This window comes from Mytilus californianus, unplaced genomic scaffold (assembly GCF_021869535.1).
Source record: "Mytilus californianus isolate M0D057914Y unplaced genomic scaffold, xbMytCali1.0.p SCAF_4, whole genome shotgun sequence".
Lineage (NCBI taxonomy): Eukaryota > Metazoa > Mollusca > Bivalvia > Mytilida > Mytilidae > Mytilus > Mytilus californianus.
In genome coordinates, this window is record NW_026262690.1 from 24,802,815 (window position 1) to 24,818,871 (window position 16,057).

General features: G+C 33.3%; 1 protein-coding gene across 1 annotated transcript; it reads right to left on the reverse strand.

Annotated features, from left to right (window-relative positions):
• Window positions 1-9,053: 9,053 nt before the first annotated feature.
• On the reverse strand, window positions 9,054-15,801 carry LOC127737763 (peroxynitrite isomerase THAP4-like). Its single transcript, XM_052248666.1, has 5 exons — window positions 15,769-15,801; window positions 14,734-14,884; window positions 13,855-13,964; window positions 10,755-10,858; window positions 9,054-9,307 (listed from the first exon to the last, which is right to left on the reverse strand). Exons 1-5 carry the CDS (start codon window positions 15,782-15,784, stop codon window positions 9,197-9,199), a joined length of 492 nt encoding a protein of 163 aa, XP_052104626.1. The 5' UTR covers window positions 15,785-15,801; the 3' UTR covers window positions 9,054-9,196.
• Between the last annotated feature and the right edge of the window lie 256 nt (window positions 15,802-16,057).

Genomic DNA, 16,057 nt, shown 5'->3' on the forward strand with positions numbered 1-16,057 from the left:
GAACTACTATACATTATTGTTTTGGGGCTGCGTTAAATATGTTTGATAAAAAGTAAAATAACAAAAATACCCAACTCGAAGGAAAATTCAAAACGGAAATTCCCTTATCAAATGGCAAAATCAAAAGCGCAAACACATCAAACGAATGGAAAACAACTGTCATATTCCTAACTTGGTACAGGCATTTCCTTATGAAGAAAAATATAATTTCTGGACATGGCTTTCTGGTGATTTAAAAGAAATGAAGTGTTTACAATCCAATAAACTCTCAGCTTTACATGAACATTATACATTTTTTGTTAGATCTCAACCCTGCCCATTTACCTCTTGCCAATGTGGAATAAATAAACACACAGCAATACGCCCAGTAAAACTCAGTTTGAAAGAAGTCCGAGTCCGATGTTAAAATAAGTAAGAGAAGAAACTAAGCAAAATGACAATGATCAACATAAATTAACAAATTGATTTGTTTGTTACTGATCATATACCACTTTTTGGGTCTTTGAGAAATAAAAACTTAAAAAATGAAACTTGGATAATGATCTGAGTGAAACTGTCGACTATAAGTCTTTGATTGGTGGTTCATTGTGACAAACCTATCTTTCAGTAACAACACATATTGCAGCAATAAATCTGATACTATTAAATGTTTAATAAGTATCTAATGAGATTGTTGTCGTATCATGAACTTCTATCCATATCCCCTCGCATCATGTTGTACCATCTTCATTTAACAGCAATAACAACAGGAAATAGTTTCAGAATTAACATACCTTTATATTTTGTTTCAAGTCAATTATTTGGTGGTAGATTATAGAATTGTATAATCATGGTTTATAGACGAGTTGATTATTCCCAGCTGTTAAATGGTGCTGATGACTTTTCTTAACCCGTTTCTGCATAACCCGTTACTCGACATTAAATATCGGTTAAGAGGTCACAAAACATATAGGTTAGATAAAGTTGCGTGCTTGCAGTTTAATAAGAAATGTGTCACGTGAAATACAAGTTGAATCACAGTCTTAGTAATTGCTCCTCGTGGCAACAGCTTTTAAAACTTATTCTCAAAACAAATGAAAAACACTGTTTACAAAGATATAAGTTATGCCTCCAAGTAAAAAAACGGATTCCGACGAAACGGAAATCCCGTTTCCAGCCATATAGTACTGAAACTGTTGTTACAAAAACTAATTCTGAGAGAACAAAAACCGAAATGGTGGACGAACTGTCTAAAATTGGTTTCAAAGTGCCTACAAATCTGACTTTAAACGTTGTTAAAACTCTGTATACAGAAAACATTGGTAACAAAAACAGTGATGCTCGCGTAGAAGCCATCGATAATATTTTAAGTGCAACAGACAGTTTTCCATCTGATACGCAAACTGCTTCAACAGAGACTCAAAACCGTGAAAGCATTGACATTACTTCTTCTGCTACGGAACATGTTAACACAAATATATTAGTGGCTGCTTTTAACACTATGTCACAATGCGTGAACGGCCTTCAGAAATCTGTCGATACCCTGATGACAGAGAAGCTGTATGATACTAGCAAACCGTATAATCTACATCAATGGTACAATTCCAGTAATACCGCACCGTCGATACAAAACACACCGGATGCGTTAGTTCATGGATTAAATAGAACAGGAGTTCGTTCTGACGATTTTCCCAATGTCGACATAGTTTCTACAGCATTACAGAAACAAATAATACAGGGTAAGGACATTAACTTAGCTTCTCTCCTTATTCCTAGTTTCGAGAGTCCCCAGTCACATACCATTTTGGCAGACGGTATGGAAATTAATGTAGGGAATAAGCCAGACCCGCGTTTAAATCGACAACTAACCATCCAGGAATTCATAAAGGCCTTCGGAAAATTCAAGCGTGTAATGACATCTGCTTTTCCAGGTAGGAGATTTGAATTAGACGCCTACGAGGAGGATATCATAGAGATCAGTAATTTTTACGGTCAGAAGTTCTACGACTACCATAAATTGTTTTCAGCAAAAGCCTCGACCCTTCTTCAAGAGAAACAAATTAAAGTCGATTGGAGCAAAAGGGATCGCGACCTGATGATCTTGATAGGTGCGGGCGTTGAAATAAATATTTGCAAACTTTGTCACATGGTTGACCATGACACAAAATTCTGTCCATTGCAATTATCAGAGAAAAACGTATCTACCCCACATCTAACGAAAAATAGCGGTAATTCTGATATTCGTGGTAGGAAGCGTTTTTATCACAACGGAAAAGAAATTTGCAATAATTTCAATAGCATGTCTGGCTGTAATAAAGACGGTCGATGCCTTTTCTTACACATGTGCTCCAATTGTCGTAACTATGATCATAGCGTAACCGCCTGTCATCGTCAATCTTCGCATAACGATAGCGAAAAAAAAATAGAAAGAACCACGCTTTTAAAAACACTGTTGCTAAGACTGGTACTCCTGCATCAAAGCACAGCTTCGGTTCCGAAAAATGACTATCAAATGTTAACTTCCCCCTACATGCTACTACTCCGATTAACGTAGAAGTATTACAAAATGAACTTAGAAATCACAGTGACAAATCTTTTGTATTTTATTTATGCAATGGTTTAAAATATGGTTTTGACACTAAAGTTTCTGTGACTAGTTTACCAACCCTTGAATGTCGTAATAATTTGTCTGCACGATCACAACCGAACGTAGTAAATGAATTGTTAAGGAAGGAGTGTGAAAATGGTTTTATGTACGGGCCTTTTGATACACTTCCATTTTCAAGTTACCGTGTCAGTCCGTTGGGAGTTGCGGAAGGAAAATATTCAAAGAAAAAACGACTTATATTGGATTTATCGGCACCTCATCAAAGTGATACTCATTTTAGCATCAATGAATTAATTGACAAAGACATCTGCTCTATGTCATACGTTAAGATCGACAACGCTATAGATATTATCCTGAAATACGGAAAAAATTCCTGGTTATGTAAGTACGACATTTCCAATGCATTCAAAAATTGTCCTATTTTACCTTCACAATGGCCTTTGTTTTGCATTAAATGGGAGGAAAAATATTATTTCTATGTGCGATTAACTTTCGGTTGCCGATCTAGTCCCATTATATTCGATACTTTGTCACAAGCAATATGTTATATTGCCACAAACAATTACAAGGTCAATAACATTTTACACCTGTTAGACGATTTCTTAACTATAGATCCGCCACACGCTGACGGAGAGCGATCAATGGCATTAATGATGATGATTTTTAAACGCTTAAATGTTCCAATAGCGATGCACAAAACTGTTGGCCCTGTAACGTGTCTTGAATATCTTGGCATCATTCTCGATTCACAAAAAATGGAAGCCCGTTTACCGCAGGAAAAAGTTGATCGAATTTGTGAGTTTATTTCAAGTATAAGTGTCAAATCCTCTTGTTCTAAGAGAGAAGTTCTACAGCTGCTTGGGCATTTAAATTTTGCCTCAAGAGTTATATTACCGGGCAGGTCATTTGTGTCTTATCTAATCAATTTATCAACCAAAGCAAAAGAATTACATCATTATGTGCGTTTAAATAAAGAATGTCGGATAGATCTTGAATTTTGGTTTCGATTTCTAAAGAATTGGAATGGAATTAATATGTTTTATAATTCTTCATATATATCTAATTACGATATGGAATTATTCACAGATGCATCGTCAACTATAGGTTTTGGTGGATATTTTGGTGGAAAGTGGTTTTATTCTTCATGGCCGACCGAAATAAAAAACATCACAAACAGTAAACATTCAATGGCATTTCTTGAATTGTACCCAATCGTTGTGGCAGCTGTTTTATGGGGCGCCTCATGGAAAACAAAAAAAAAGTGTTATTTTGGTCTGATAATATGTCTACAGTCGAGATTATAAGGAAAGGCAGATCAAAATGTTTGTATATTATGAAGTTAATGAGAAAATTAACATGGTGCGCGTGTACAAACAACTTCTTTTTTAGTGCAAAACACGTGCCAGGTTTACAAAACGATATAAGTGATGCCTTATCTCGATTTCAGATACAACGATTCAGAGCCCTGGCACCAGATGCAGACCCCTTTCCGGAACCGTGTCCCAAAATCTCAGATGTAATATGGTGTTAAAACAAACTGTCGAACAACTATGGACGACATCTATATCTAAAAGGACTAAGGACGTGTATGATATTGGTTTCATGCATTTTAAGAGATATTTACTGTTAAATAATGTGACATTTACAAATAATTTGGCCCCAGTTTCGGAAGAAATCCTCATATATTTTGTTGCCCATTGTCAAACAGTTCTGAAACTTCATTATTCTACCATTAAACTTTATCTCTGTGGAATCAGGTACAACTACTTGAAGGAAAATTGTAGTGATCCCTTAGAACTATATAACGGCAAACCATTTCCTAGGCTTACATTGATCTTAAATTCTGTCAAACGATCTCAAAATCAAAACAAGAGAGTAAGGCTACCTATCACTTTTGATATTCTTGAACAAATTATAAAGAGATTACGAAAGGGAGTTTTTTCAAAGTTCATTGACCTCATGATAGAAACAGCTAGCGTGATTTCTTTCTTTGGCTTTCTCCGATGCGGAGAAATAACTGTTATCAAATCCGAACAATTTGAACCTGCAATTAATTTATGTATATCAGACATTTCATTCACAGACAATGTTGCTAACTTTCACTTGAAACAGTCAAAAACTGATCCATTCCGTAAGGGTATAGATATTCAGCTACACAAAATTAATAGTCATAGTTGTCCTTATCGTGTTTTAAAAAGATATTTAGAGATCAGGAAAACGTTTATGTCGTCTTATCAAAACACTGACCCTCTTTTTGTATCAATTGGCAATTTAGCCATGGAAAGAGAATTCTTTATAACAAAAGTCAGACATGTTCTTGAGTTATGCGGTTATGATCCTAAAAACTTTTCAGGTCATTCATTTAGAATAGGTGCTGGAACCGCAGCTGGTCAGGCTAACATAGAGGATCACATGATCAAAACATTAGGTCGTTGGTCTTCAGATTGCTATGTGCGTTATATTCGCACTCAACCAACCTCTATAAAACATGCACAACAGCAGCTTGCTGAATCTATTTATCATTGATTATATTATAGTCAACTTCGATTTTATTGACAGGAGAACTGCATGGTTGCTTTATATGTATATTTTGTTTCTTTTGTTTACCTTATTATTGTGTTATTCGTTGACTTATTGAAGGTGATCCCGGGGGATTCCTCATTCTAAATACTTGGGGTCACTCAGACTCATCTGATTTCTCATCACTATTTCGTCAGAGTTTCTTGGCACCTTTTCAAATATTTCACTTATCATTCATAATTTTCATTCATTTTCCAAGCATTTTTCATTTAACATCTCCAACCTCAACTCAACACCTTAAAACATTGTAGCCCACCGTCACGCGGGGGCTGGTCCACTGCCACGCATGGGCCGTCAGATGAAGCTTCGCTTTGTCATTCTTTTGTCAGTTGTGTTGTTCAAGTTGAGTGTAGTGGCTTGTCAGCTGGTGTACTTTCCACGAAAGAATCGCTTCCTGACAAAGTCCTGGAGCAAAATTATTCGTCAGATAGTTGAGTGATTTCCCAAGGCCAAACAATTTAATATGTTTTATATATTTAGTACAGAAAATACGTTTTCATTTTATTTAGTGTAATATTCATAATAAATATATTACATTTACACCGTATTGTTAGTATCAATGGTTCCGTGACAAAGTTATTATTGAATCTACAGTCTGCTAACACTACACTAAGATAACATTCACCAGACAGGAACCTTTAACAAATTTGACCTTAAGATTTGTAACAGATGTTAAAGTTTTAAAACAGTGACGCTAATAAGCATATCGACACAGAATAATTTCGCAGATTGATGTCCTGCGAAGATTCTCATACTAACTGATTGATTGATAATGGGAATAAAATAATTATTACAGAGACTGCAATGTCAAATTCCTCACAAATCATATTGTGCTATTACACGTGTATAGCAAACTGCATAACATGAGACTTATGGTTTAATCGCCATTGAAACCAGCATCACAGTTTGAATACAACCTTTAATATTAAATTTTATATGATTTCACTTCGACTATTGAACTATATTTAGATAAACAAGATTATCATGTGGAAAACTGGCGTCATTTTCAGATATAAATTTATCGATTGATTAATTGGATTGGATGCTTACATGGTTGATTGGTTGTTGGTGTAGTTTCAGTGGCAAATATTTCATGCATATACACGACGGGAAAAACATAAAATATATTTTGAAACAGAATTTCGACTATCAGTTTTACACAAACACACACTGGAAAAACGAATATATAAACTAACAGCCTAACTGGTGCATAAGTGATCGCTGTGTCATGTTGTAAAAATGTGTGAAATTGTGAATTTTAGCATTTTCTTCTTTCTACATCGTATTTGGTATCAAAAGTCATTATTTCTTATGAGTAATTAAGTTTTAATATTTTAATTAAGCAATAAATGCATTTTGTTCGGGAAACAAGATTTTGAACTATTTTCAAATAATTTTATAAAAGACATTTATTAGTCGTGTTGGCGTTACTAGGAAATATTTATGGATTAAGATTGGGATTATGTCGTGAGAATACTTTTTGACAACAATGGTCATCAATGTTATTTATTTGTCAACACCCAAACTGTATATATATAGAGTGAATAATGTCAATTAACACTAAGTCTTAATTTAAAATGCTTTAAATTTTATATATTTCATTGTTTGGAAACTATTTGTTTATTAGTACCTTTTTCTATTTTCATTGATCAAAACGTTTCTATGATCATGTTTTATAAAGGTTAATTTCGAAACGAAAAGGTGGCAGAGAAAAAAAGAGAGAACCATGTGACGCACCGGTTCGCTCCGCTCCCGATCTGCGAGCAGCGGCGGGTTAATGTAGGTTGCCATGATTACTGTTTTGTAAATATGTTTTATGAACTGACTGTATATATGTTGGATGGAAAAATAAAGTATATGAACGTTCATGTATCCAGTCTCATGTATTGATTTACAATAACTTCTCGGTATATGGAACCGTTGTCATCAGAAATTGGAATAAGTTTGTTGGATTGTAAAACACTGTTATTTATCTCTGATGGAATGGATTTACCAAAAACGAAACACACAAACGAACCAAACACCAAATTATAATCAACTATTTTAATTACGCCAAACAACGATTTTCTAAACACGTCAGCTGCAACCAAAATGGAAACGGAACGTGTTGTGACAAGTATTTATCTCTGAAGATAATGCCCAACAACATGAATCTAACTTTCTAAATCTAGGTTAACCATTGGTGTCATATGCTTGTTGAAAATATTTGGTATATATAATTCCACCGTTTACAAGAAATGTGGAACATGCAGTAGATATTTTGTCTGTCCAATGTTATTTCATTGCGACTGTCCTAGATTTTTACAACACAGTTGTATAATTATAAGTTAGGTTTCTTTCAAAGCGATTTCTGTATTTAAATTTAGCAGGAACGCAAAGTTAAGCCGAATAGTTTTAACAGTTGTTATTATGACTATCAGAAGTCCATTACTAGGTCTTACTAGGTACTACGTCTGTTACTATTAAATTCATACAATCTATAAATCAAAACAATATTGTGCTCGTTTTGACATCATAGAAAACCGCTAAAATAGGATAGATATAAGTGCTTCCCCATAACACACAATCTTGAATAACAACGTACTATTCATCTTATTGTATAAGTTAATTGGTTCAAGTGTTTTCTAATCAACCGGAACATTCACAAGTGTTTTATCGTGTTCTGACACACGACCATTCTTGTATCAAGTTTGATTTAGAAATGCAGCTGACCGAATTAATGTATTCTTTAACAAAATGAATGTATAAGGATGGTGTTTTAAAATTGTAATTCAAAGCATAACAAATGAATAACATATTTTCACTCGGAGAAAGCGGCTATGCGTAACTTTAGATTTTAAGATGTAAGAATAATTATTTTCCTCCAGTGGTCCGTTATAAAAAGATTTTAACAAGAAACTCCGATACATGTACTTGTGTAATTTTAATTTATATATAGCTGTCATTTGTTAAAAATGTTCTTATGTTGTGCTGTTACTCCACTGTCCCAGGTTATGTGGGAGGGTTGGGCGCTCGAAAACAGGTTTAATCCCGCCGCTTTATGTTTCTGTCTGTCCCAAGTCAGGAACCTGTAATGCAGTGGGTGTCGTTTGTTGTTCAATGTTGTGTATCATTTTTTTTTTTTTTTTTTGTGTATTGATTTTTTACATAAATCAGAACGTTAGTTTTCTTGTTTGCATTGTTTACATTTGTCATGTCGGGGTCTTTTATAGCTTGCTATCCATATGGGTGACCCATAGTTGCTAACTTCAACGTAACTTGATCTTTGGTGGAAAGCTCATTGGCAATCATACCACAGTTCCTTATTTTAAATTGATAGAGATCATTTACATGCAGAAATGCCTTTCTTAGCCCTTGAAAAATTTTGGCAAATACAATTTAGCATATAATTGAGGAGTGTGCTAAGCCTTTTAAAACAAATGTGTACTTTCTGATGCCATAATGGTTAATAAAGCAGTAATGGGTTTATATCTTTAATCATTCGGAGTTTAGTGTGATGTCCATTTTCCACTGAACTAGTATACATTATTGTTTAGGGACCAGCTGAAGCCCGTCTCCGGGTGAGGGATTTTCTCGCTGTGTTAAAGATCCATTGGTGGCCTTGGGCTGTTTTCGTTCTTTGATCTGGTCGTTGTCTCTTTGACACATTTCCATTCTCAATTTTATTAAGTATGTTGACTCCACCAAACTTTATTTGGTTAAAATCCTTATTTTCTATATTCAAATCCAGTAATCAAAATGTTATTTAATTGTCAGGCAATTATTTACCGCATATTTATTATACTAATGGGAAAAACTGACACGCTTGTTTCTCAGCAAACGGTTCCTGTTTACTAATAACCATGATAATTGTCATTAATATTTGGAGCTTAATACCAGACTCCGCTCACAGGCGAATGATATATTTTATTTTTTTAATATTGAATATTAAGATATTAAACATACAAACAACAAAAAACAAATACGCAAATTAAATGCAATGGAATCAACAACATATCAACCTGATTGAAGATGGGTAAGTCATGTGACTTAAACCTTTTTGTATGTTATTCTTAGATGTTCAGTCATTGGTGTGTTAACTGTTTCCATATAAAGTATTTGTTCTAAAGTATCACCATCTCTTTTGAAGTGTCTGCACACCTGACAATGTTAAAGTAAAATAAAACAGTTAAATGAAAAATTGCCATAAACATACCATGACACAAAATTTATAAATGAAAAAAAGTCTTTTCTTGAAACAAATTGGTACTTAAAATAATTTCATAGTAATGCATATGCCATGCGTTTCCTGCAATTAACTTCATGTATAACACAGAACAATCTAAAGACACATATGTATGCCTAAATAAGGGAAGAATATTACTAACAGTCGATTTCCGTTTATGAAATTGATTACTTCAAGTGACATGCATGTATTTGTGAAGTTTTTTCTTGAAATACTTTTAAACATCTGATTCTTTATAATAACATGTCATGAGAAGTCACTGACGAATAAGGGTGATTAGGGGGTATCACTTTTGAAGACAAATAAGGACAATATAAATACAAAAACATATATATAAAAATAGAAAAATAAATCGTATATGCAATAATTATTACAAGATTTGCTTCCTCATTAGGTATAAGGTACAGGCCACATTTATCGACCACTGGGAGTTTTTTTTATTGCTTTTAGATCTAGAGGGATTACTACATAGAGGTCAATATCGTAGACTTTTTTTACAGCATAAGATATGGAACTTTTTTAATGTAACGTTTTTGGTATGTTAGGTTTTACATGTTAAATGATACAGGAAGTTTTGTGATACAAATATCAATTGAGCAGCTTTATCAATCATGAAAACCACAAGGTAGCAAGGTAGCAGTAGATACCAGTTTTAGGGTACCAACACAAGTGTGACGATTTAACAAAAACTTGTTCCTGTCACCTTATAAAAAACAATAAGATATATGTTGGGAAAATATTTTGCTTTCAGCATATGATATATATTGAGTTCAGAGCAAATACACTTTTGTTTCATCAACAGTAAAGATGTATATTGAAATATACTCATGAATGCTAAGTATTCATTTTCTGAGAGAAAAAAAAACATGAATTAATTTCAGTAGTTCTCTTGAGTTCTAACTATAATATATTTATATAAATTTATTATTCATATTTACGCAGATACGTAACTGTAGGAGAAATAGTAGTGTGGATTCTTTCTGTTATTTGACATTATGCAATGATAAAAATCTGACAATTTTACATATAAGTATTCTGCAAAATGATCATAGTCCACGTCACGTCATTTGAACTCGGGTGGATAGTTGTCTCATTGGCAATCCTACTACATCCCCTTATATTTATATAAACTAATATATATTATAGTGTTCGTTGCAAAATCAACGATCAATAAATTGAGAATGGAAATGGAAATGGGGAATGTAAAGACTCGATATCAATTTAATGTTATTCAAGACTACGACGTTAGGTACATGTAAATGTATGTCCGATTTTGTCACCCGTAATGAATCTACTCTGATTGCTCTAGATTCTACTCCCATAGAATGCATGATTGTTACAGACATAAAATGTATTTCATACCTTTTTTGTTGCAGGGTCAGAACCAAAAGTTAATCGACCGAGACTTTGAGATTCAACTTTTATTTCAGACTCTGTGAATGTCCCTTCTTCTATTTCACATACACCTAAAAAAAAAAGGATCTCCTGAAGTTAAAGAGAAACTAACAGTTGTTTGAAGACTTGATATTTTGATGTTCAACAATCGATAGAATCAATGCATTCGGTCAGATAAATTAGGCGGAGCTCTAAACTCAGAACGACTGAATGGATTAAAATAAGGCATGTTAATCTGTGTATTAAAACAGGGCATATAAAAACTGTGCAATAAAATAACATTAACCGTACCAATTTTACTGCATTTCTCCACCATCTGTCGTCACTATATATATATATATATATATATATATATAACAATTTCCGTTCACATTTGTGCTATTCTCGTCACCAAAATCGGAGTCAAATCAAACAGTTGTATTCAGTTAGCCCAAATCGTTCCGGCCATTTTTTTAGATGGGCCCTCAGCTCCCTCCCCTTTCTTGAAAATCCTTCGTCCGCCATTTCGAATTGTCATAAACGAACGGAGAAAAAAATAAAACTAAATAAAAGGAACACTCACTTAAATGAATAGTCTTAGAAGTTAGAAGTCATAAGGTCGAAGGTGAAATATAAGTTGTGTCATACAGATAAATATAACTAGATATCATTGAGATGGGAGCCATCTCTGTGGGCCCCGCTGTGAATAATGTGTGGTAAAAAATTTGTATCTTTATCATTTGACATGGGGTTGTCAAATGAAACCAAAGTTTTTGACCTTGACCTTTGACCTAGGAAGTTGTACATAAATTATGACACACTCTCTGGTGTTGGTTTATATACATATCAAGTATAAACTTTGAAATCATAACGGTTCTCAAGATATAGAGCGGACACGATCTTTACCATAGGACATGGAGTTGTCAACTAAAACCAAAGTTTTTGACCTTGACCTTTGACTAAGGAAGTTGTACATACATTATGACACACTCTCTGGTGTTGGTTAATATACATGTCAAGTATAAACTTTGAAATCATAACGGTTCTCTAGATATAGAGCGGACACGATTTGTTACGGACGGACTGACAGACGGACGGACGGACGGACGGACGGACGGACGGACAGACTGATCACTATAGGGCGTCCGCCATTCGGCGGGGCCCTAATTAGGAAATTAAAATAGTATAACCAAGCTTATATTCTGCCCATCTCACATTTCCGTCGTACTTTCTCAGAAACTAAAATGTATGAATTCTTCAAAGGCATTGTTTTGTATAAAGAAAATGCTTTATTCTGATTAAACAGACATTTTTTTCTCATATGAAACTTTTTGATCCTTGTGTTGGTCCAATTATGTTTTATTGTAGTGAAATATGGTCACTTAATATTGTAAACAACAACAAAACACTTGAGTCACAATATTTGTCAATGGAATCAGGAAAACTTCAAATCAAGAGTCTACTTGGAGTTAACTCTATGGCAGTAAATACAGCTGTAGTAGCTGTATTAGGAATGTTCTCTATTGGTATTCAGGCTCTCAAGTCTTCTACAGGATTCTGGCTGCATTTTTTAAACTCAAAGGAGTCTTTACTTTATAAAGTTTATAAAGTTAACCAGCAATTACGTGATGGATTTGTTTCAAAAATTAAAATTTTACTCTCCAAATTAAGTTTTTCTCATGTTTGGGAAAATCAATGTACTTTTTCTAAAAAACCGATTACTTTCAGCTTTAGCAAAGAAACTTAAGGAAAGTTACAATATATTTTGGGAAAATAGCCTTTTAATGATGACAATTCAATAAATGGAAATATTAAGTTAAGAACTTGTAGAAAATTTAAAGTAAAGTATGAACTTGAAAAACGTCTTTTATTAAATTCATATAAAAATGGTATTAAATAAAGGCAACAGTAGTATACCACTGTTCGAAATTCATAAATCGATTGAGAAAAAAACAAATCCGGGTTACAAACTAAAACTGAGGGAAACACATCAAATATAAGAGGAGAAGAACTACGACACAACAGAAAGACAACATTAAAAACTATGCCAAAATAAGAATAAGTAACAGCACGCTAGCTATTGAACGTGGTATATAGGTATAATAAAACAGCTTTAGAAAAAGATTGTGCCCCTTATGTAATATAGAGGTGGAAGATGAATTCAATTTTGCATTAATGTGTACACAACTCAATTACTCTAGAATGAAAATGTTTAATGACATTTATGATATTGTTCCTAGTTTTATTTCAATGAGTAATGGGGGGGGGGATTTAATTTAATTTTCTCTTTTAAAGAATATGACATTTTGATAAATTATTGTTAATGGCATAAATGAGATGTATAATTACAGAAACAATAATATTGTAACTATAATCTAAAATATGAATTAATAAAATAGAGTTAAGCAGCATTTCTTCTAAATATAATCATTTTATGCTAATTTAAAGGGGAGGCATGTCGTCTAACATTTTAATATTGTTTGTAAATGTTACATATTTGTATTCTTATCTTATCTTATCTTTAACTTATTTGCGACTATATTTGTGTCATTTGAATACGTTTAGGCAGGGTCTCCCTGAACTGCCTCTGAACAAGACCTGAAACGTTTATTTAACAAGTTGTATGACGCGTTTCAGATAGCTCGTGAACTTCATGTTAGTCGAATAATTTTTACAAAAACGTATGTTTTTTTTTCACAAAGAACACATGATTACACTTAATTTTCATTACATTTTTCTCTGCGACAAATTTTCTTGCCATCTTGGTATTTGATAACAAAATTTATTCTTTTTTTTTTTTACAAGCATCCATTGTATTTTTTTCAAACAGCTGATAGGATTGTATGATGATTTCTCATCGTTGTAGATGATCCCTTTTGAGTCGCGTTGGGGAAGAAACGATTATTTTATACCATTCCGCTGTGTGTTTTTGCATACATCTTTTCTCCGTGTTTTATATGTGAAAAGGCAAGTTCAACAATTCATACACATACCACCCACAGTGCAAAATATTGCACTGAGTTGTCGGCATTTAAATGACAATATATATACAATCGGTAAAAATCGGACTAATATTGTTCAGACTTACCAAGATTGTGCGCAATAATGAAGGCTATTTTATCAGAGTCTGGTTTGCGACGAATGAAACCAACCTCCCTGTGCAATGGTTTGTTTGTCTCTGGATGCCAAGAATATGCCCTTAAAAGAAAAATAACCACGAACAGTAAACGTATTTGGCTATAATGAAATACAAATGTAACGTTTTCAATGGAAAAAAAAAAAAACAGAACCGTCTCGTGACTTTTTTTGGTCTACATGTAATTACAAAAAATGTATTTCTATGCTGTTACAAATAAACTGAATATGCAAAGTACATACTTAAAAAGTAGGATGGGACTTTAAATAAATGATCACCTATAAAGAAGGATTGGACTTTAAACAAATGATCACCTATAAAGTAGGATGGGACTTTAAACAAATTATCACCTATAAAGTAGGATGGGACTTTAAACAAATTAACACCTATAAAGTAGGATTGGACTTTAAACAAATGATCACCTACAAATTAGGATGGGACTTTAAACAAATGATCACATAATAGATTTACATGATTCATTTTACATCATAATCATACTGATGGATATCTGATTAAAACAAAATAAAATTCGAATATTTCAAATTTACTCGTTTTAAGTCACAGCTGTTCAAAGTCCAGAAAAGTAAACATATAGCGACGTTTTAGATTTAAATGAACGTCATCTATGTATAACTAGTAAATGATTTATAACGATTCGTTACCACGAGTTACTTAAAACATGTACTACAATCATTCCCTGATGAGTAAGTGCATGGGTCAATTGCTGCGGCTTTAATTCGTATGTGAATACCTATTTGTTGTAATTTGTACATCATTAAACTCCCTTAAATGGATATAATCCTATAAACGGGATTTATTCAGATAACTTACGAAAACTGAATATTAGGCTGCCCAACATGCACGAATTCCAATTCTTCTACATAGGTAAAGTCTGTAATGGTTGGATATTTGCCTTTGCCAACTTCACCTCGCCATTTCCCTAACAACCACGACAAAGGCTTTATAAGTTCGTGCATCCTTTCTTGAATATAATATTAAAATCGGATTTCGTTAAAAGCACATTTAATATCACAATCGGCTGACACCTAACGTTATATCTTATATTGCACAAACACTCGCAAATAACAAAATGCTGGGAATGTTTCATGGAAGTGGATTATGTCGCATCATCTTTCTCAAATCATCAAACAAATTTTTGAATAGCAAATCAACAAAATTTTATAATCAAAACACTATATAGATTTACTGAACATTTTAATAGTTTAACCATTAAACGGAAGCATATCATAAAATTATCCTTTGGGCAGGGTGATTTTTTTTTTTCTGACGGTTTATTCGTTGTCATCTTTTGCAAGTACGCCCACCTAAAAAAATCAAATGGTCATACCCTAACAGTAAATTTTGATCACATCTGAAGGACTTTTTTTAAATTGGCTTTTGTGTGAAATAAATAACTTTTAAAGGCACCAGATGCGCATCACGACAACCAATGTCTTCAGTGATGCTTGAGGCCAAAACATTTGAAAATCCAAAGGCTGACTTGTCCACAATGATATAAGGAAAGAAACAGAGCTATTGCAAGAAGAAAAATTGGCCCAACCTCTTTGAAATGGCCTATCCGTTCACAGTTTTTCAAGCTCGTATTTCCGTGTTACAAGGGAGTTAACTCGATTTTCCTTAGTTTATTTTTTAAGGAATCACAACGTAAACAAACATTTGTTTTTAAATTAGCAACTTCCCCTTACCGTGACGCCTCACGTAAAAATGTAGCAAGAAGGATATGCAATAACATAGTAAAAATGTATATAACATAATATAAAATTATACACAACATTAACACATCAATAAAGATACAAAAAGAATAAACAAAATTTGAAGGACGGTAATAGGTGATGGAAAACTTACTTCCCAGTTGAGACATCACTCACTCAGGAAAAGATACGAACACTATCCGGATTGAAATAAAAATGGTATTTGATTTAACAGACTGGGAAGAAGTAGGAGAATACATTATGCGTGACCATCTTCATCGACAATGATTTTTTAATCTACTCTTAAACGATTATTCTAAATGCTTTAGATCGTTAGGAAAATTGATATATAATATACAGTTCATACAAACGGCAGTACAAAAGGTGCACCAAGTTACACCAAAAATGAGAAAAATAAAAGAAGTTTATTTAATGAATGAACA

Bases quoted from the DNA above. Each gene is read 5' to 3' on its own strand.
- LOC127737763 (XM_052248666.1), bottom strand. The intron at 10,859-13,854 runs GTAAGTCTGAAC...TTTTTTTTTTAG, and splicing joins CATTATTGCGCACAATCTTG to GTGTATGTGAAATAGAAGAA. The intron at 9,308-10,754 runs GTATGAAATACA...TAACATTGTCAG, and splicing joins CTGACCCTGCAACAAAAAAG to GTGTGCAGACACTTCAAAAG.